This window comes from Vigna angularis, chromosome 6, assembly GCF_016808095.1.
Source record: "Vigna angularis cultivar LongXiaoDou No.4 chromosome 6, ASM1680809v1, whole genome shotgun sequence".
In the NCBI taxonomy this organism is placed as follows: Eukaryota; Viridiplantae; Streptophyta; class Magnoliopsida; order Fabales; family Fabaceae; genus Vigna; species Vigna angularis.
This window is the reverse complement of record NC_068975.1, coordinates 26,148,925-26,170,704: the sequence shown is the minus strand read 5'-3', so window position 1 is coordinate 26,170,704 and position 21,780 is coordinate 26,148,925. Positions and strand designations below refer to the sequence as shown.

General features: G+C 27.9%; 1 protein-coding gene across 1 annotated transcript; it reads left to right on the top strand.

Annotated features, from left to right (window-relative positions):
- Positions 1 to 12,799: 12,799 nt before the first annotated feature.
- On the top strand, positions 12,800 to 20,641 carry LOC108342557 (protein BONZAI 3). Its single transcript, XM_052878829.1, has 16 exons — positions 12,800 to 13,045; positions 15,592 to 15,639; positions 15,983 to 16,131; positions 16,215 to 16,263; positions 16,880 to 16,936; positions 17,779 to 17,958; positions 18,077 to 18,211; positions 18,316 to 18,377; positions 18,659 to 18,755; positions 18,842 to 18,956; positions 19,040 to 19,116; positions 19,284 to 19,421; positions 19,572 to 19,739; positions 19,820 to 19,933; positions 20,042 to 20,138; positions 20,269 to 20,641. The coding sequence occupies exons 1-16, from the start codon at positions 12,908 to 12,910 to the stop codon at positions 20,403 to 20,405; spliced, it is 1,761 nt and encodes a 586-aa protein (XP_052734789.1). The 5' UTR covers positions 12,800 to 12,907; the 3' UTR covers positions 20,406 to 20,641.
- Positions 20,642 to 21,780: the final 1,139 nt, after the last annotated feature.

Below are 21,780 nucleotides of genomic sequence, written 5' to 3'. Positions count from 1 at the left end.
ATTTAATTAGACTATTCTTTTTACCGGATAATTAATTATTTTGTCTTGCTTTAAAATAAAAAATAAATAAAATGTACAAATAAAGTAATTGGTTTAAATTTAAGTTATATTAACAAATTAATTATAATTTTAAATATAACATTTTAACATATAAATAATAATATATTAATAAAATAATTTATTTTTTAATAATTATAACTCTAATATTATAAAACAGACTAATACATAAATTTTAAAATTATTTAATTGGAGTTGATTAGGTTCAAAATTATCCAATTCAATTTAGATTACAAATTTTTAGTTTAATCTAACTTTTTATTTTGTTTTAGGTTCTGATTGTGATTAGGGTTTAAAATCCTATTTGAAACTCCTCAGCATGCCATAACACCTCGTTGCCTCTTGTCCTTCACTTTAAAATCCTTTTTCATAAAAATTAGATTTCTAAATTTGTTAAATAAAAAAACTCAACATCTAAGAAGATTTTGAAATGTATTAACAAAAACAATTCAAATGTATTTGAATTTTAAAATCGGATGAAAAAAAAATCAGAATCAGATTTCAAAATTTAGTTTCTCAACCAGATTTTGAAATCTGCTTTCTAAAAATTCAAAGAATATTTTAAAATCTAGGAAAATACATAAAGAATTTCAAAATCTTGGAAATTCAAATTAGATTTCAAAATCTAATTTCTGAAAATCAACAAACAAACGTCAAAATACAAAAATAAAAATCAGATCTAAATTTTGAAATAAAAGAAAATCTAAAATAAAAAATCCAATAATATTCAGAACAGGATTCCAAAATCTAGAAAAATCAAAAAATGAATATAGAAATTTCAAAACTAAGTTTTAAAATCTGGAAAAATCTATAACAAGATTTCAAATTATGAGACTAGAACCTGATTTTAAAATCAGAAAATTCAGAACCAAATTTGAAAATATAAAAAAATCCATAATTAGATTTCAAAATTTGAGAAATCTAAAGCCGGAATACAAAATTTGGTCTCTAAAAGTCCAGAATTAGATCTTGAAATTCAAGAAAATTCAGAATTTGTCGAGAAAATCCGTAAATAAATATAGAAATTTAAGAATCCATAACGGGATTTCAAAATTTGGAAAAATTTAAAATTGAATTTCATAATTAGATTTTGAAATCCAATTTTTTGAAAATTCAGAATCAAATTTTGAAATTTTGAAAAATATAAAACTAAATTTCGAAATTCGAAAAAGTTCACAACCAAATTTTGAAATACGAAAAAAATTATAATTGAATTTCAAAATTCAAAAAATTTCAAAATCAAATTTTTGAATCCGTGAAATATATATAATGTGTAGGGTTATAATGAGCATGAGTGAGATTTGGCATTGTAAAAGAAAACATGGAATGCAAGAAGAAAACTCCAGGGTTCAATTATATGATGGCCCAACGTGTAAACATCACACTGGAAGGTGGTAATCACAGACAACTTGTTTCTTTTTTTTACCTATCTTCTGTCTTCCTACACCCTATTAACTTGATAAAATTACATTTTTACCCTCCTTTTTTCCATCATCTTCATCTTCACCACTCTCCTGATATTCCACCTTAGTCTCCATTTATTTTATATCCTTATTTTATTTTTCATTTCCACACACGACCTTTCCATCTTCACTTTACATTATCTTCATCTTCTTCCTTCTTCAACCTTTTCATCATCATTTTTTTTAACACCTCCTTTACCACCCACAAATACTATCATGTTTTTCATTTCCATTCTTTTTAACAAATAGTGTTGGAGAATAAAATTATCAGAGCATTCGAGAACAAGATAGAGAAAAATAAGATTCTTCCAACACCTTTTTTTTTTTAATATATTCTATATGGGTGATTTGGAAGGTATTTCCAACTTTCAGAAGATATTTTCAGATTTCGAAGTGTATGCAGAAGATATTTTAGGATTCAAAAGTACTTTCCAAATCACTCGTTTATAAAAATAAAAATATTTTATAGAAAGAGTATTATGAAGATATTTTCGAATTTAAGAAGATATATTTGAATTTGGAATGGATATTTTAGAAGATATTTCATAATTTAGAGAAACATTTTGGAACATCAATTTTGAAATATATTTGTAATTTTCAAAATGAGTATTCTGGATTTTAGATCCACAAGTATTTTCTTAAATATTTATTCTAGAATTCGGAAATACGGTTCGAAACATCAATTTCATAATAGATTTTTTATTTTCTGGGATGAGTGTTTCGAAAAGTATTTTTACATTTAGAAATATCTTTAAAAAAAACTCATCAAAATCCCAAAATATTTTCGAAAATATGAAAATGCCTTTTGAAACACCTATACCGAAAATATATTTGAAATATGTAAATATATTCTAAAACACCAATAAAAATACCTTTCGAACAATATGAAATACATTCTTAGATTTGGAAATATGAAATATATATAATCTATCAATTCAACATTATTTTGATTCCAAGTTCATATTATTAGAAATGTTTTATTGTCTCTAATACACAATTTATAGGACCGAATGTTCCATTATCAATTCTAGGGATTGAATGTTGTCTTATCGACCCATGGTAAGTGTTACTGTTTCAATTTCAAGTCCACCAAATAATATCATTAGGATCAATCACCACACATCTGAAAAGTATGATTCACTTTAGAGTTTTGCCAGTCACAATTTTGTCCTTCAAAGGCGTTACTATTTTGATCTTAAGTTCGTTGAGTGATATTGTGATATGATCATAGATGAAGGAAAGAAATGAAGAGTTTTTAGAGTGGCAAGAAGCATAAAAAAAATAACTTAAAAGAAGGAAGAATAAACAAGCCTATTCTCTTTTTAGTTGTTTGTATTGCAAGTTAGCTCATGTATAATTTTAGTGTTGGTCTTTAGACTAGGTAGGTCGCTTATATATCTTAAGAAGTTGTAGAATTAAGAAAGGTGAGACTTAAAACAACCTTAAGAGTGACTGTCCAGACTTGAAGGCATCCAGTCCCACATCCTTTAGTTTTCCCCATCTATTTCATCTCTCAGTGCTATATAAGCAATCTAAGGTCTCCTTTATACATACACAATTTGAACACCCTCATATTTGAATCTAAAGAGTGTTTTGCATTCAATTGCATTGCTTCTTTGAGATAAGATTTTGTTTCTTAGTCTAATTTTGGGTCTTATTTTGTGAAAAACAAGTGGTGATCCCCTTTGTCATTTATCTTGGATCCATATCATATTGTTAGGGTCAATCGTCATATATCTAAGATATTATTATCTGTTTGAAGTATGGAACTCCATCATGATTTTATCCTTAAAAGATCAAAGGATGGAAGGAGAAAGAAGTATTTAAATTGCACTTGACCTCAACTTCTAAGTCTTAAGGGATCCAATGTTCCATTATTGGTTCAGGGACCGAATGTTCCATTATCAGTTCTAGAGACAATGTTCTTTTATTGTTCCCATGGTGAGCCTCAGTTTAATTATAACATGTAAATTTATAGTAGTGTCAATCTCTTGTGTGGTTGTATCTACCTGGTGAACCTCCTCTTTAATAGACTCAACAATGGTATGGTTATCAAAAGTCTTACTAACAAAAGATTTTCAGATAAATGTGTTCCGTTAAAATGAATAAAAATGTATTTTTCTTGTTCAGAGATATATTGTAGCAAATATTTTTTCAGATTTGATAACACATTTCGGATTTATTAATATAGAATCTACTGGAAATCCTAATGTACACCTCAACCGAAGACACTACATACAATACGAAAAAAAAAACAAAATTCATTCCTGTATCCAATCGGGGAAGCACGAAGACTGAACAAAGGCTGTGAATGAAGATGAAGAAAGGGTTTGTGTTCAGCTGCCGTGGAACGAAGAAGGTGAATTGGAGATTAACTTTTCCTATTTTATTATAAATTTATAAGAATAAAAGGGACATTTCTTAGTTTAGCAGTGCAAGAAGAACAAGTAGGATTGCAGAAAGTAGCACCCTTATTTGTATTTTTGTTTTGAATGGGAATAGAAGGCCCAATCATTATATTCTGAATAAAAAATTTATAAAATTAGTTATGTTATTTTCTTTTTGTAAAAAGACATAAATAATTTGCATATGATAGAACCAACGTAATGTTTTAGCTATCATTTGAGACTAAAAAACTAGAGTTATTCTCTGAATCATTTGATCTTATAAAAAATTTCTCAATTCTTATTATGACAATTCATAAGGCTCATATATTATTGTTTGTGACGTTTAGTTTATGTCCTTTTTTTTTTTTGTTTAATTTTAGTTTTACATGTCAGAATTTCTATTTTTCAATTTTACAAATTTTTTAAAGTTTATAACTGATAAAATCACCTTTGAAATTCATATATATCGATATAACTTGATTGGTAACATAGGTTATATCCAACCTTAATCAGATTCGAAAATTTTCAAATTAAGAATAATCCTCATCAACTATACTAATAATCTTGACTAGTAAAAGATAGATAGTGTGTTGATTAAAATTAAAAAAAAAGAACTAATAAATTAACAATATGTTGAATGAGCTACTTTTAATGAGACACGTTCTCATAATTCTCATCCAGTAATCCTAAGGTCTGCACCCTGTATCAGCAGAATGCAGTGGTTGTGCTGTTGGTTTCGGTGATATACGGTCGTTGTTTGAAAAGAAATTATACTTTTATATATATAAATTTTCTATATTCATTTAATATTATATTTTTAAAAATAAAAAATATTTTTTTATAATTGTTTTATCTCGTGTCATTCTCATTATTATTTGTTAAATCTTTCTATTTAAAACCTCCATTTCCTCACCCTTTCTACCCTCAATCTTATCTGCAGCCTTTGTCTTTTCCACACAGATTACAAAAGAATACAAGTTTGACTGAATTTTGAATATTCGTTGAAGAAAATTAGAAAATTGATTGCGTCGCATTGCATATGCTACACCCTCTCAGCATGATGAGTTCATTCTTTTGAGCTATGGCGGAATATCGTTCATTGTGCATTGTACTTTAATGTATCTGTCACTATTGCATTTGTGTGGTCAATTTCAGACATAATTTATTCCAAACGTGTTGATTACGTACGTATTCCCACGGGTCGGGCACCTGCACACCTGTAACCCAACCCGTCAAATAAAATTGTATCGTTATTATTCGTTACTTATCGGATATCTATTTAAAAAATATTCGTGAATATTTTAAAATTCGTGGATACCCGTAAAAAATAAAAAATAAAAAATAAATATTTAATACATATTTAAAATAAAATTTAAATAAAATTACAAAAAATATATATATGTGTATATGATATAATATAATATAAATTAAATATAATATAATATAAATTAAATATAAATTAAAATTAAATTTAACCTAATAAAATATAATTTTATTTTATTTTTAATTAATTTAATTAAAATATATATAAATTTCTTTTTTAAATTTTTCGCGGATAGTGTGTACCCGCGGGGCGGATAGTATACTACTCGTACCCGACCCGTTTAGAAGCGAGTATTAAAATACCCACTACCCGTTATCCGTGGGTAGTAAATATCCATTGATAGTTACTATTCGCCGCAGATTTTACCCGCAAATACCCGTGTCCGCAAGTAAAATTGTCATCCTAGTATTCCCTGATACATTAAGGCAATTCTGATTGAATATTATATATTCACGTCACTTATATATTATTATATATTATAATTTATTGGTAACGTAGAACTTCTTTACTAAATAAATAAAAAAGTGACATTTAAAAAAAGGAAAATCGTTTTAAAATAATAATGTTGATGATTAAAAGTGTATTCAAAATTATAAGAATTAAATAGGGTTTTTGTTAACATTTTTATTTACAATATTTTAGGAGATGAACCCTATGGATGAAAGGAGCGTTGTTCACCAATAAACAACCTACAACTAACTAATCCTTAACGTCACTCAATCCATACCTACAAGAACAATTAGACTAGGACCATATACTTAGTTTAAAATTAACATGCCACCTAACAAATGTATTTTTTTTCAAAAAATCATTTATACTTTCATCTTTTCAAAACTTATTTTTTAAAATAAACAATTTAATTTAATTTTAATATACTAACAATATATAACTTTATGTTCTTTTATTTAACTTAATTATATATTATTGTTTTGTTTGATGACTTAGAAAAAGATATTTTAAAATTAATAGTGTTTTAAAAATAGTGAAACTAAGTTATTTTAATATTAAAAAAATTATATAAATAAGAAATTTTATAAGCGAATTTTATTATTTTAAAATACAATATTTCTATGGAAATAATTTTTTAGAATTTTCTGATTTTTTTCTAAAAGTTTTTAACATTTGTTCGTTTTATTGAATATCCGAGACCGTAGGAGTGATCTTGCCAACAAGTTCTTCAATTTGGTTCGATAAGTTTTTTCGATCGAGTAAGTCACCATTTTTCCCTTTTTCTGTGACCAATCTATTTTCATCTTGTATGTAGGTTTTTCTTGTTTGCATGTGCTATTCAAATCATTAATATGACTTTCTGCTAGTAAGTGGTTTTTATAGTAGGTCCAAGTGATTCTTGAGATGTCTTTATGCGTAAATAGAGCATCATGTGAAGTAGAAGATGTTTTAGACGGTTAGATCTGTTAAGAGTTGTTTTCATAGTTGAGAGAAACTAATTATACTTATCTTAAGTTAAATTATTTGGTTAATTATATTTATTTGTGTTGAACTATGGACTTTGATTTAATCTGTTTTAGGTGTGTGTTTTCATATGTATTATGATATGTTAAAAGCATGAGTTTTATGGTTTGTTTGTGAGTTGTAAAGCTTATGTGTGATTCTTTAATTGAGTAATCTGGCCCAACTCGAGTTAAAAACATGAAGTTGTAAGTGTTTAAAACTTTACTAAGTGGGGATTAATTCAAGAGCAGTCAAATTGCTCAATTAAAGCCAAAGATAGAGTCATAAGTATTGATACACTGTCGGACATCATTGTAGCGTCGTCAGGTGTCATTAAGACAATGGCCATTGACTTGGGGGCACTAGATGCCACTTTTGGACCACTGAGCGCATTCAAATAAGTGGGTTTAGGAGGTTGTAGGGTCAGGCACTACCCTAAATTTTTTGACAACGTCATCTTAAGAAATATAGGATTATTGCTCGAGCTAAAATTTTGACAACAGGTTCTAAACACATGAATGTAACTTTGACCAGTGGGATATTTGATTTGAGGTTTGTAGTTAGAAAAATTATTCTCTTATGTTTGTCGTATTTTAGGTTTCTTTTTTATGAAAAACATTTTTTATTTGTGATTTTGGTTTGATCTTGGAATAAAAGAAGGTATATGGTTGTTTATAGAATTGTTGATGTATGAATATGTGTGTGTATATGATGTATGAAGCTCTGATGATGAGGGGCTTGTTAATTGATATGAGTATGTATGATGGTTGTAATTTATCACTAATATGATATTACTTAGTATAGATGAATACAAATATGGTTGAATATTTAGTATTGGGAATTTGATATGAATTATTGTTTATGGATGAAAGTATGAGTTTGGCGTAATTCCAAGAATCTTGTAGGGAAATTCTACGGTGTTGTTCCTTTAGTGTACGTATTGATGTGAGAGTCTAGAGGTTGGAGGTTATCCTCTTATTCTAATAATCATTCAAACTTTGGTAGAACAAAATGTAGTATGTGGTGAGAGGTGTAGAAGGTCCAAGTCTAGAGATTTTACCTTGACCTAAGATGTTAATGGACTAACCTTGTGTGTGATATGGTGAAATCCATTGACAATGATTCTGCAAAATAGTATAGACTACCACAAGTACAAGGCCCCTTAAATTCAACATTAATGCTTGTATTCAGATAATTGAGTTTTTTATAATATTTTCTTGTGAATTCTATGTGTTGATGAATATGACGATGAATTCTTATAAGATGAATTATATGTTTTATATGTGATATTTTTTTTTGTAAATTATATTACCGTCTTTTGTTTGTTTTTTTACTATGTGTTACGTTCTTATTTATCAATTTATCACCTTATTAGCGTGAGAGATACATGTGATAAAGACATCTCTTGTAGTTGAAGAGTCAACTCTATGGGTGGTTGAACAATATTAGATCATATAGTCTTATAATAGAATTACAGTAGCTTGAAAATGTATAGATTTTAATGTAGTCATATATTGTAAGACTTATTAATATATGATATATATGACATTATTTGCATTCTGAATATTCACAATGAAATGTTTTATTTTAGTAGTATTATGCTATTAAAATTGGATGTTACATATGATACATTAATAAATTGATTATTATAATATTATAAAAATGGTTTAATACCTATTTTGGTCCCTCGATTTGTAGGGTTTGTTCAAAGTTATCCTCCTTTCTTTCAAAAGTTCACTAACATCCTACTTTTCGCAAAAACGGTGCACGTTAGTCCCTTTTGCTTACGGCGTTAGAAAGATTAATGACAGAGTTGCTTACCTGGCGAAACCTGAATTAGTTGTACAGTTTATTATTACGTGACATTCTCGATTTTTCCCTCTTTCTGCTTCTCTCTCCTCCCTTCGCCGCTGCACACCGTCTCCCTCCTCTTCGCCAAACCCTAACACCACCCCTCCATCCTCTACGCCAAATGCAAACCCTCCTATGACATCGACACCTTCTTCTTCGACAACGTCAACCCATTAGAAGACATTGACTTCAACCCACCGGAGCCCTCGAAGGGATTTGTCGCCCCTCCCTCCACTGTATTTCTAAATTGTTTGTTTGTTTTGAGTGCGGGAAGGGCGGGGAGATAGGGCGCGGCGCAGTAGCGGAGAGAGCGGAGACGTACGGGGCGATGACGATCTTGGTTTACGGCAACCGTGAAACACTGAGATTGGAAGATGGTGAGGTTTTTTATCCCAGTAAAACAAAATTGAATATAAACATAAATAAAAGTACGTTAAATTATTTCTGAAGCAATGTGCAATTAGGGATTAGGGTTTGGGAAGAGGGGAAAATGGGATTAGGGTTTGGCGCACGATTATGGATTTCACAGCGGAGAAGAAGGATTCAAAGAACAACAACGCCAATAATCCCGAAAACGCTCATCAAACATTAGATTCTTCTTCTCAGTTAACGTCGACACTTGATTCAAGCAGCAAAGAAACCGAAAAACAACAATCTCATGAACTCAAAGCTGGTCTTCACCCTTTGAAGGTTTTTCTCCCTCACTTTGATTTTTTTGTTTCTTGGCAACTGAATTACAGTATGATTGGTTAATGATGAAGATGAAGAAGTGTGATAAAGCTTTTGAGTGGAAAGAGGATTGCCACGTGGCACTCTCTTATTGGCTGAACTTGCCAATTAATTGGACATGTCATCTAATTTTGGCCACCAGAGCAACTTTGTCGTTGGTTTTTTAACGCCGTAAGCAAAAAGGATCTACTTAAACTGTTTTTGCGAAAAGTGTATTAAACCTATAAAAATATATATATTTTTTCTTTAAAAAAACCCTAATATATATATATATATATATATATATAAATAAATAAATAAATAAAAGTGAAGTATAATAAGTGAAAAATTCATATTTATAATGCATTTTCAGTCATAAAAATCAAATAGCTAAATGATGGATTAAACTCTTTTTTTATCGATTGATTTAGATACTCGATGATAACATAATAATTTTGGATCCCTTAGTTTTTTTTTTATTATTTGAGATAATATCAAATTACACGATACCAAATTTTATTTTACTTGTGAAATTAAATAAAAGTTAAAGTTTATCCTTTATATAATATCAGAATCCATTCCAATAACATTTTGTTATTGAGCTTATGTATCATTCATGATCGAATATGCATTAATCTCCCACAAATAAATAATCCTTCATTTATATTGAAAATCTTATATTAATTAAAGGTAAAATTAAATTACAGTATAATAAATTAATTTTATCTTAGACCATGATCAATTAAACTTAGAGTGGAGTTTTTAATAGAAACATATTATTCATTTTAATTAGTGAAATTAAACACCTATTTAGCAAATTGATAGTCTTTGATATCAGCCAAAAACATATAAAAATAATTAAATTACAGATAGTGTTGTTAGACTGTGCTTGGTAAAATCTATGATTATATATAATCCAACAAGAAATTGAAAACTTCCACGTCTTCACAAATTCATTTGATGAAGCAAGCCAAATTTAAATCCATTTTATTCAATTAGTCTTTGGATAAAACGTTGTCTTATTTTTATTATTCTTTGTTTACTCTTTCTTAGTTTGAACTACGCGTAGAGCACAATTGTTTGCTATTATTTACATAAGAAAGAAATTGCAGTATAAATATGAACGGATACCACCATGGTATTTGTTTGTACTTCTTAGTTTCTACTTCATTTTCCTATGTTATAGTATATAATATAATACGACTTTAATATTTAATTGATGAGATTTTTATACAATCAATTATTATTTTTATTTATGCACTGTTTTGTTGTATTTTTTATACTGTAATTGTTTTGTAATATATTTTATTACAATTTTAAGAATATTTGTCGTCTTTAAGTTTAGTAATCATGGTATTGTCCTAAAAAAATCACTTTAAAATATGAGTGTTTATAAATTAGTTACGTGATATTTTTAAATTCTTTATTAAGGGAAATTTAATCTATTGAATTAATTAAAATATATATATCATGTTTGGTAGTTGAAAAAATAAGCGCATATACATGTATTCCTGGTTTAGGCCCGTTATAAAATTAAGGATTTTGTTAAAACATGTAAGCAAGTTTTTTTACAAATCAATTGTAATAATTATTTATATGTTAGTCGTAATATATTAAATTAATTAGAAAATATGTATCTGAGTTGTTATTTATAATGAGTTATTAATATAATTAACAAGACTATTAACTAATTATAATTGATAATAGTATACGTGATTATTCTTGAAACTATCGGGATATGAGAGAATATATTGATTTTAAAGACGGAAAATGGATTGAAATGTAATTATAATTAAATATTTTCACAAAGAAAAAAAAATCCAATTTCTAAAAAATAAAATTTAAATCATCAATAATTATAATTAAATATTTTCACAAGTCAATTATGTTTCTGACATGCCCGTTGGAAGGGTTGTAAAGTATAGTGATGTTTTCATGATTCAACTACCATATTTCATTTCTTTCTTTTACAGTCAGCACATGTGAAGTAGACTCTAAGTCTGTCTAAAATAAGATATTAAAAAACGTATTATCAAAATTTTAAATTATACAATTTTAATATTTAAAAAATATTTGATTTTAATATATTGTCAGTAAAAATTATAAATGTTAAGCTCTAATTGCTATATAAACTCACTCTATTCACGGTAGATTTAAGTTTAATTGGATTAATTTTTTTAATGTGAGTCAAATTAAATTCAATTTACTTAATAAATTTGAAATTGAATTGAAAGTGAACAACACTTTATTACTTTTTTTATAAGTTTATTTATTATAATTATTGTCATTTTTAATTATGTAAGTTAATAATTTAACTTTTTAAATACTATTTGAATAAGTTAAATGTTTAATTTTTTTCAAATTAATTAAATTGAGATTTTAATTTTTAACTATTGTTTTTTTCATAAAATATTTTATTGTATTGTTATTAAAAAATTGACTCGAGTCAATTCCCTTGTATTATAATAAATACATAGAGTAGATTAGAATAACAAAATATTTTTAAATGACTGAATTAAATAGCCTATCAATCACAAAATTCTTGCTTCATCAAAAATTAACTCTATATAGACTCCCTAACTTAGATTTAAATTTTAAAATAATTATGAAATCAATAGTATGACCATATAAATAGTAAATCAAATTATTGTAAGAATTTTTTTGAGATTTCTATATATTCTAATTAAATCATTTTAAGAAATGTTTTATTTTGGTTTTATTTTTATTAAATTCAATTGTTTGAATTGAAGTTTCACATTAAAATAAAATATAATAAAATCGAGTAATATATAAAAAAACATATTTAGAAATTTAATATATCAGAAGTGTTATGTAAATGATGATGTCATAATATATTTGTATGGGTTGATTATTATTGTCAATCTTCTCCTATTTCCCTCATAAATACGATTATTCATTTTGAAAATTGTGAGTGAAGTATCCCAAATTTTAAATCTTTGAAAAATAAAACACAGTTCTAAAAAGTTTTATTTAATTACACAAAATTAACAATAAAAGCAGTACGCGTAGTGAATAATGAGATATAAAGTTACTATTAACAACGAGAATTACGAGATAAGAAAAAATGTAAATAGTAAAGTTAAAAAATTAAAATATAGGACACATTTAAATTTTGAAAGTAATGCAATGTTAAAAAGATGTGACAGTATATACATATTATAATCCAAACAATAATTTACATATGTTTTTGTGTCTAACTCTACCTTTAGCTTTATTATAATATAAATCATATTCTTTAAGAAAAACAAATAAGGGAACATGTATCCTATTGCAACGAAATCATACGGGAAAATGAGTAAGGTTGAACTTTTCTTCTGCTATATCCATTTTCGAATATAATTTTGTCCGCGGGATTTGTTTGACTTCTTAAGGAATTACATGAAAGTTTCTTGAAAAGAAAGATAAGAAGACGCGCTACTTTTAGCTATAAAAGCCAAGGTATGAAGCCAATGCAGAAAGTTTGTTAGTTTTTCCGTATAGCCATTTTCAGCAGACAGTTATTATTATTATTATTATTTTGCGGATAAATAAATAATAATAAATAGTAATTATAATATCAGAAAACAAAACCCTAATCCCTTTTACACTGTTTCGTTGGCATTTTGGAAATTAGAAATTTGCAGAGAGGGAGAGAGGATAAGAGAATGGGAGGGTGTTTTTCTGATACGCAAGGAGGGAAACAAGCTGTGGGAGGGTTAAGTGAAGCCGTCAATGCGGAAAACGACGCCATAGATTTCTTTTACAGGTCTCAAGGGTTTCATCAAATCTTCTCACAAGTTGAGGTACTTTTTTTTTTTTTCATAATTTTCTCAGTTCCATAAGATCACTATCGTAAATTTCTTGTCACATTGATTTCCATTGTTCAACCTACCTCGTTACTATCGCCGTCGCTTTCTTTTTAATTTTGTTGACTTGACTAGGTATACTTCGATATGACTATTTGTTTAATTTGTCTTTTAAAAAAATCAAAGAACATGTTGTGATGAACTTCTCTTCTTCCTCCATTTTTTTACTATATTTAGATATCATCGTGCTTTAAGCCTTGTTAAGGAGATCAGTCTTTTTGTTGTATTGTCAAACCAAACGTGGAAGAGAGGGAAACGGCACGGAAAAGACTTAACATAACCAAAAGGGGACAAAGAAGAAGAGTTTCAACGCAAGAAATTGACTCTTTTGCTTAAAATAATTCAATAAAATTAATAAGTTAATAACAATTTTAGTTTAGCTATTATGTATACAGTTTAAATTTCTCAATACTAGATAGCAGAAATTTTGTGAAAATGTTTTTTATATTTTTTAAAATTTAAACATATTTGGGGTTTTGATTTAATAATCTATTTGTTATATGTTTCATATTGAAAACTGCTGTATTTTGATTGCTTGCCACTACAATAATTATAATTCTATCTTATAATATGTATTTTTAATTGATATGAGACATGGTTTTTTTATTTTATTTCATATGTCGTTGTATTAATATAATATATATTTTTGTTTATTTTTGAGGGAGATAAATTAGAAAGTATCATATTAAAATAATTCACTCTCTTCTTATAATTATAATTTGACCTTTAGTATTACTATTGTGGTCAATATTCATATAATTTGTTAAGTATGAATAATATTTAATTAATTAAATTAATATAGATATAAAGATGAATATATATATATATATATATATATATATATATATATATATATATATATAATATTCGTTCTAATATCATTTTTGTCTCAAATTACTAAAACGCTTTTATTAGGTACTCCTATTAATTTTTCTTTTTTCTTTAGTTTTGGAACTTATTTTCAATATACATTTGATATTTTTATTTTTTTATATAATTATTTGATTTTGGCCATATAATTATTTGATTTTGGAAAAAAGAAAATGTGTATCTTAATATAAAAAACTTATACTATCATGTTTTTTTATGTAATTTTTATTTTTGATAAAAAAATATTTAATTAATATTTAAAATAGTAAAATGTTATAAAAAACAATTTCTTATGAGATAAATTTTTACTTCTAAATAAGGATCAGTCTCCCCTAGCACATCCTCCTCACCCTCCCAATTGTCATTACTACTTTTACCAATTTTGTTATTGTTGGTGACTATACATACTAACCACAACGACTTCTATTCTTATAATTATTTATCACCACATTATTATCAACTTAATACTTTTATTATGATCACAATTATCATTATTAATAATATTATAATTAAAATAATAACTATAGTTAATTCTATGCATGATTGTTACCACCATCAATATATTAATGATGATGTCACCAATGTTATCATTGTTATTATTTGTATCATTTTATTTTTATCCTTATCATAAAAGAATATAAACTTTAGTTAGAAGTAATACTTATTTTACCTTTATCTTGTCACATTTTTATTTCACCCTATTATATCTTGATCCGAAATCAATCCTTAATTTTAATATTATGTAGTTCAACTTATTTTTCGACTTAGCTAAATATCAAAACAAGGGATGTTGAAACATGATCTATTTGTTTGTGATAAAAAAATTGCTAAGGTGATTGTTATATAAACAAAAGTTATTATGCGTTTGTCTTTCTGCTTTTTTAAAATTATTTTATTTCTACCACTTTTTATTTTTTTTATGAGAAGCAACTATAAAATTACTTACAAAAAAATAAAATAATCTTTTTCCTCTTTTTACCTTTAACTTTACCCAAACATGCTTAAGATCATATTAAATAATTATTTTATCGAGAACTTTAAAAAAAAATTAATCAAACGTACCTATAATACTACATGTTGACACAGTGTGATATTTTTACACTCTTTTAATATTTACAAAATATTACTTAATTATTTAAAAATGAATATTAATTAAGAACTAAAAATTAGTGATTAATTTTTTTTACAAGGAATTAAAAAATTCATTTCATAAGGGAGATATATAAGTTTTTTTTTCAAATTTTAGATAGATGAAACAAATAGTGACCAAAATAAAACATTATTGATTTTACAAATATGAAAGACATATTTATTTTTTCTATGACTATGTAAATTGAGTTTTTATCCTACACTGCTTGGTGTCGTTACTATTATTTAGTGTAGAATTAAAAAAATTCTTTTGCAATCAAGAGATTCATTTAGATAATTTTAAATAAATCCAAACATATCATTAACAATGTTTAGGTATTTTATTTTATGAGCTCTTGTTTGTTTTCAATTTATTCTGTTCACTTTTTTTTTTGTTCATTTTCAATGTACTATTTTGTTATATATTGTTTGAACCTGGACAAGATTGACAAATACTTATGCTCATATAATATTTTTTGCTGCAGTTATCTCTTTCAGCAGCCAGCTTGCTTGATCGCGACATTGCATCAAAGGTATATTTTGTTTTAGATGCCTAGATTCGAGATGGTTGTCATTTTCTTTAATTTCTTCGATGTTCTATACCTTTCTATTTGTCTTAACTAGTTTTTCTTATTAGATGTTTGTAGTAATATTTTTCAAAAAGTGCATAACAAGTATATTTTTCAATATATAGAATGCAAAATTTTATTATTAGAGTCACAGTTTCTCCACAAACTCATGGACAAACAGTTTATCTACAAAACATTGTTTTCAATAAATAAACTTGAAAATATGATAATCTTTCTTATATATTGTTCAAAATTGGCCTTTTTGCAAGCATAATTTAGTTGGTTTTGTTTTCTTATTTTATTTCAGAGTGATCCCATGGTTGTAGTATTCGCAAAGAAAAGAGATGGTAAATGTGAAGAATTAGGTCGCACTGAAGTAATTATGAATTGTTTGAATCCAGAGTGGATAGAGAAAATCAGTGTTGCATTTCACTTCGAAATTGTGCAACCACTTGAGTAAGCTATCCTTCATGTGTCTTGCTTCTATTCCAATTGTAATAATAACTTACAACCTTTCTCTCATTTTACTTTTTTTTCAGATTTCATGTTTATGACATTGATACAAAATATCATGGTATTCCCACCAAGGTTTGTAACCATAATAACTCTGCCTCGAAATTTTTATGCTTAATTAACTGGAGCATGAATTATTCCTGTATATTTTGCTCATTAAAGACCTAACAGTAATACTATTCGACTGAGTTAAAGAAAACAGTCAACTCGTTGCTGCTTTCTCAATTTTTTGGTATTGTATATTTTCGAATTTTTTATAACCAGAGGATAAATCATATAAATATATACGATCTTATTTGAATTTAAATTCACATTATATATAAGCATTTCTTTAAGTATTTAAAATAATTTATGAAAAGAGCTTAAAGTATTTTTAGTTTGATTGCTCCAATACACAGTCGCAAGTAACTTCTAATAAATCTGTTCTCATTTTTTAATGTGTTTCTATATGATCTTCAAAATAAAAAAATCAAATTTTTAATTGCTTCACTAAAATGCATAACGAGAGTGCAAGGGGGCCAATTTGTTAAAATGAAACTATACTTGTAAAGTTTAGATATGCGTTTTTGCATTGTAATAAATTCTCCACATTTTATATTCACTTCCTCTTGCCGAATTAGTGAATGGTTATGACTCATGAAGTTTATAGTGGAAAGCTAAGAAAAAAAAATATAACGTGTTTTTCTTGCAGACACTAAAACTGGGAGATCAAGACTTCCTTGGAATGGCCAGCTGCACTTTATCAGAGGTCAGTCTCATTGTATTTATTTGCAATTTTTGATACGTGTTATTTTGGGCTTAATATAAATCCATGACGTAATTTTCATGTTTTAATAAACAATAAATTTATCCACCCGCCTTCGGTCATGTGATTATGTTAATGGATTCTGATAAAGTACAAATCAGTAATGAGTGTATAGAGGTGGGGAAAAAATTGAAGAAATAAAAGAAGAAGCTTTGAATACAGAAGAGAAAGAAGGATACAAAGTTTCGCAAACAAATATATGAAATGCAAGAACGTTTTGAACTTAACTCATTTTAAGATTCCTTATTTAGACAGTATTCATACAAGGTTTCATGAAACTGCTCTTAGGAATATGAGCTAGAAAATCTAAAAATCTCACATGTCATAAAGAGGAAGACATAAATAAGAAAAAAAGATTCATAAATATATTATTTAAGATTTTAGATGAAAGATATTATCTTAATTTTTATATAAATTTATTTAAAATTCATTGATCTCAAATTTTCTTAATCTTTGAATGACCCAATTTGTATAAATTTATTCGCAATTCACTTATATCAAATCTCCTTTGTCTTCCTTGAAGAATTCAATATAATCTTTTACAAAAAGAAAAATTGAAATGGTACTTTAAAAAAAGGACAACTCGTAAATTTAGAGACCGAAAAGAAAAAAAGAAGCGAAGTGTGTGATAACGTGGGTGATGGGATAAAAAGAGAAGGAAAATACCAGTTATAAAAAGAGAATGAGATTTTATGCATGTGTGTATACTTTTTATACTTTTCCTGTTCTACTTGTTAATACTTTGCATTGAGAAATGAGATTTTGGACATTTGTGTGCGCGGCAGATTGTGACTAAACAAAGTAGGAGGTTAACATTAAGGCTCCAAAACAAAAGCGGGAATGGTGGTTTAAGAAACCTAGGAGCAATTACTGTTCATGCTGAGGAGACTGTTGCATCGAAGAGTGTAGTTGAGATGGTCCTGCGTTGTTCTCGCTTGGACAACAAGGATGTTTTTTCCAAAAGTGTACTTATTCTACATCCCATCTACATTCTTATTATTCATGTTTTTTCATTTAATTGAGTACATATTTATTTGTTTGTTTGTTTAGCATTTGAAAAATCTCATATTTTTTTCTTCCTAGGACCCTTTTCTAAGAATATCAAGAATGGTCGAGAGTGGAGGTTATATTCCTATCTGCAAAACTGAAGTTATCAACGACAATTTAAATCCAAAATGGAGACCAGTTTGTCTTGGTGGTCACAAGTTTGGAAGTAAAGTAAGCCAGCCATATTTGGGCTTAACATTTGAAGTTATGTTGATATAACTTTCTAATTACTTTTTATTTATCCAGCTTTCAAACTTTTTTTTTCTTCTGTGCAGGAAAATCCATTATTGATAGAGTGTTTTGATTTCAATAGCAGCGGCGATCACGTACTTATTGGGTAATAATGCAACGATTATAAATTGTTTTTTTTATCTATACTAACTTTTTATTTAATTATTCATTATTTTCTTAAATATTTCTATTAGTGTTTTGAGGTTTTACAATGTCATCAAACTATCAGTATTACAACCAAAACGTAGAACTTTTAAATATAAAGATTACAATAAAAAATGTACAAGTATACTGACCAAAATCTTACTTTTAACTTATTTCTGTGGGGCCTTTACTTTTCTAGTTGATGAATGCAAAATATATTGATGTCAAAATGTATTGAATCAGCAAAATGCAGAAGTCGGTAGCGGACCTTGAAAAATTATATAAAGAGCGTACGGGCGCAAATTTTGTCATATCATCCAAAAGCCACATAAAAGAGAAGGTGTGTATTGATCCATGCAAAAGAAATACTTATTTTGCACTACTCCTTTACTCAATCTCTCACTTTTTACAATTTCTTCCATTTAGGTTTTGAAGGGTCAACTGTTTGTGGATCAGTATTGTGAAAAGGAGCGGTTCAGTTTTATCGACTACATATCTAATGGTTTTGAACTGAACTTCATGGTTGCTGTAGATTTCACTGGTAAGTAACCATTGTTCTTCTACTCCCAAAGATGAATATGAATTTGATCTCTATAGTTTATTAAGCGCTTCAAATTTGTCCAGCTTCAAATGGAAATCCTCAACTTTCAGATTCCTTGCATTACATTGATCCACATGGTCGGTTAAATTCATACCAAAAGGTACAATAGATCGGCCACGTTTTGCAGCTTATAAACATGTATTATGTACAAAATCAGAACACTGTAATTTTTTTTACTTCTTTATATATGGCATTGAACAACTTCAATAATAGGGCGGCATTATCTGAATCATTGTTTTGTCTAACCAGCATTAGTATTGTTTGTAGGCTATAATGGAGGTTGGAGAAGTTATTCAGTTTTATGATTCTGATAAGCGATTTCCTGCTTGGGGCTTTGGAGGGAAGATACCTGGTGGAACCATATCCCACTGTTTTAATCTAAACGGGAGCCCAGGTGGCTCTGAGGTTAGAAATTCTTCCCCTCTCTCTTTTTTTATTATTTTTTAGGAAAATATTTTTATTATTTGCAGTATTTTATGTCCGTGCCCCGTGCCACAGCTACTACATTGTTGGTGTTCTATCAGATTAACATAACTTTCCTTTTTTGTGTTTTAGGTTGTAGGAGTTGAAGGCATAATGGATGCTTATGGCAGTGCTTTGCGCAGTGTCACTCTGTCAGGACCCACTTTATTTGGTCCAGTTATCAACACGGCAGCCCAAATAGCTGGGCAGTCCCTCACATCACACAATAACACTATGTATTATGTGTTGCTTATCATCACGGTAAGAAGATAACGAATTGGTGATGCTATTTTCTATTTGATGATGATGAATAATCAATCAAGTGGTTCATCTTCTTACAGGATGGAGTTGTCACTGATCTTCAAGAAACAATAAACGCTCTAGTTAAAGCATCTGATCTTCCCCTATCTATTCTCATAGTTGGAGTTGGAAATGCTGACTTCACCAGCATGGAGGTTTACTACAAATCCTTGTCCAAGTGTTTTCCTTAGACCCTTTTAATTATTCAGTAGCACTCCAATGCTTTTTTGCTAGAATGAATAGATACACTTGTTTGTCTGCAGGTGCTGGATGCTGATAATGGGCGTCGATTAGAGAGTTCTACTGGTCGTGTGGCTACACGGGATATAGTACAATTTGTCTCTATGAGGGAAGTACAGAGTAAGTACCAGTTGCTTCTCAAGTTAACTTGCTTTGCCTTTTGAACACAATATATCAAACAAATATTTTACACCTACCATTTTTCTCATACTCTTGCATCTTTTGACTCTTCCAATTTGTACTTTAACAGGTGGGCAAATATCTGTTGTGCAAGCTCTTTTGGAAGAACTACCTGAACAATTTTTGTCTTTCATGCGAAGCAGAGACGTCAAGCCTCAGCCACACCCTTCTCACTTCCCTCAAGCTTCCACATCCACCATGCAATAGATTTTACTTTTACAGACCACCCACAAGCTTTTTTTCCTCACGAAACCAGTTCAACTTAAATGGCCGAAATTCTATTAGCTAAACTAGTTTGAATTTTATCAAATTTCATTTATTTTTTTGTTGAAATTTAATTGTAAATATATAGAAGCATGAAAAAGCTAGGGTATATCATAGTAAAGTTTTTTTCTTGGGTGATTTATTCCTTTTTCTTCTGTATTCTTTCAACATTTTGTAGATTTTCCGTTGCTGATTACATTGAATGTCTATATCATACATTTGTATAATATAATTCACTAAAACTTATCCTTATAGTCTCTGACCATACCATGCTTACTAAGTAACTTATCGTCAGCTTGATGAAATTTATTAAGGCTTAATACTAATTTTGGTTCTTATTTTGTTAGTTCTATTGAAAGTGATCATCTTATTTTTTAGTTAATAGCATATTTTGTAAAAATGGTTTAAATTGATCATTTTTGTTAACGGCGTTAAAAACGCTAAGGTTGTATTGTCCATTTTAGCTAGCAGTAAATAATTTTGTCCTGTTATTTATTACGTGGTAAACTCGGGTTAATTAATGTGTAAATATTAAAAGTTAAAATTAAGGTTAAATGAAATTACAATTAGGTTAGAAGCAATCCATCATTAAAGTTCTATTTAAGAAATATAACCCAAAGAACCTCAAAACGCAAGATCACATATTTCAAAAACCCAAAAGTGTATATCAAAATACAATAGGAGATAATTCCGAAACATCAAATCAAAAAACAAAACCCCAATTCAAAAACCTTAACCCCTAAATCGCATTAACAATTTAGGAGAAATAAGATACAAAAAATTCTTAAATAAGAACCCTCAATCCCAAATGAAAACCCTAAAATCTCCAAATCAAAAAGATAACGAAGAACCTCAACTTGTAGAGAAAACAAAACAAAAACCCAAAACAAGGAAGGAAACCTAACGTCGTGAGATTATAATTTGAAAAATAGAACTCCAATTCAGAGCCCTAATACGAATAGAACCAGAACAAGAAGGAAAGAAGAAAGGTTCCCTACAATGCCAATCCAGAAATAGATGAGAGGAAAGAGGAAGGTGTCTCCTTACACAATAAAGAACCGAAAAAAAAGTCTCAAAAATAGGAGTTAAGAGTTTCTAAAACTCTAATTAACCGTAGAGAATAATTCACCTAAACTTGTCACATAATAAATAAGTAGATAAGTAATTCAATATTAACTAAGGTGAACACCACGAACATGAGCCTACTTGAGAATTACTTTCAACAAAACTAACAAACAAAATAACAAACTAAAATTGATATTAAGCCTACTATAAAAAAAAACGTAAAAGTTATATTATATGACAAAAATATATATCA

Coding starts and splice junctions, on each gene's coding strand:
- LOC108342557 (XM_052878829.1), top strand. CDS start 12,908: ATGGGAGGGTGTTTTTCTGATACGCAAGGAGGGAAACAAGCTGTGGGA. Junction 13,046..15,591: donor AAATCTTCTCACAAGTTGAG/GTACTTTTTTTT, acceptor TTTTTGCTGCAG/TTATCTCTTTCAGCAGCCAG. Junction 19,117..19,283: donor GGTTAAATTCATACCAAAAG/GTACAATAGATC, acceptor TATTGTTTGTAG/GCTATAATGGAGGTTGGAGA.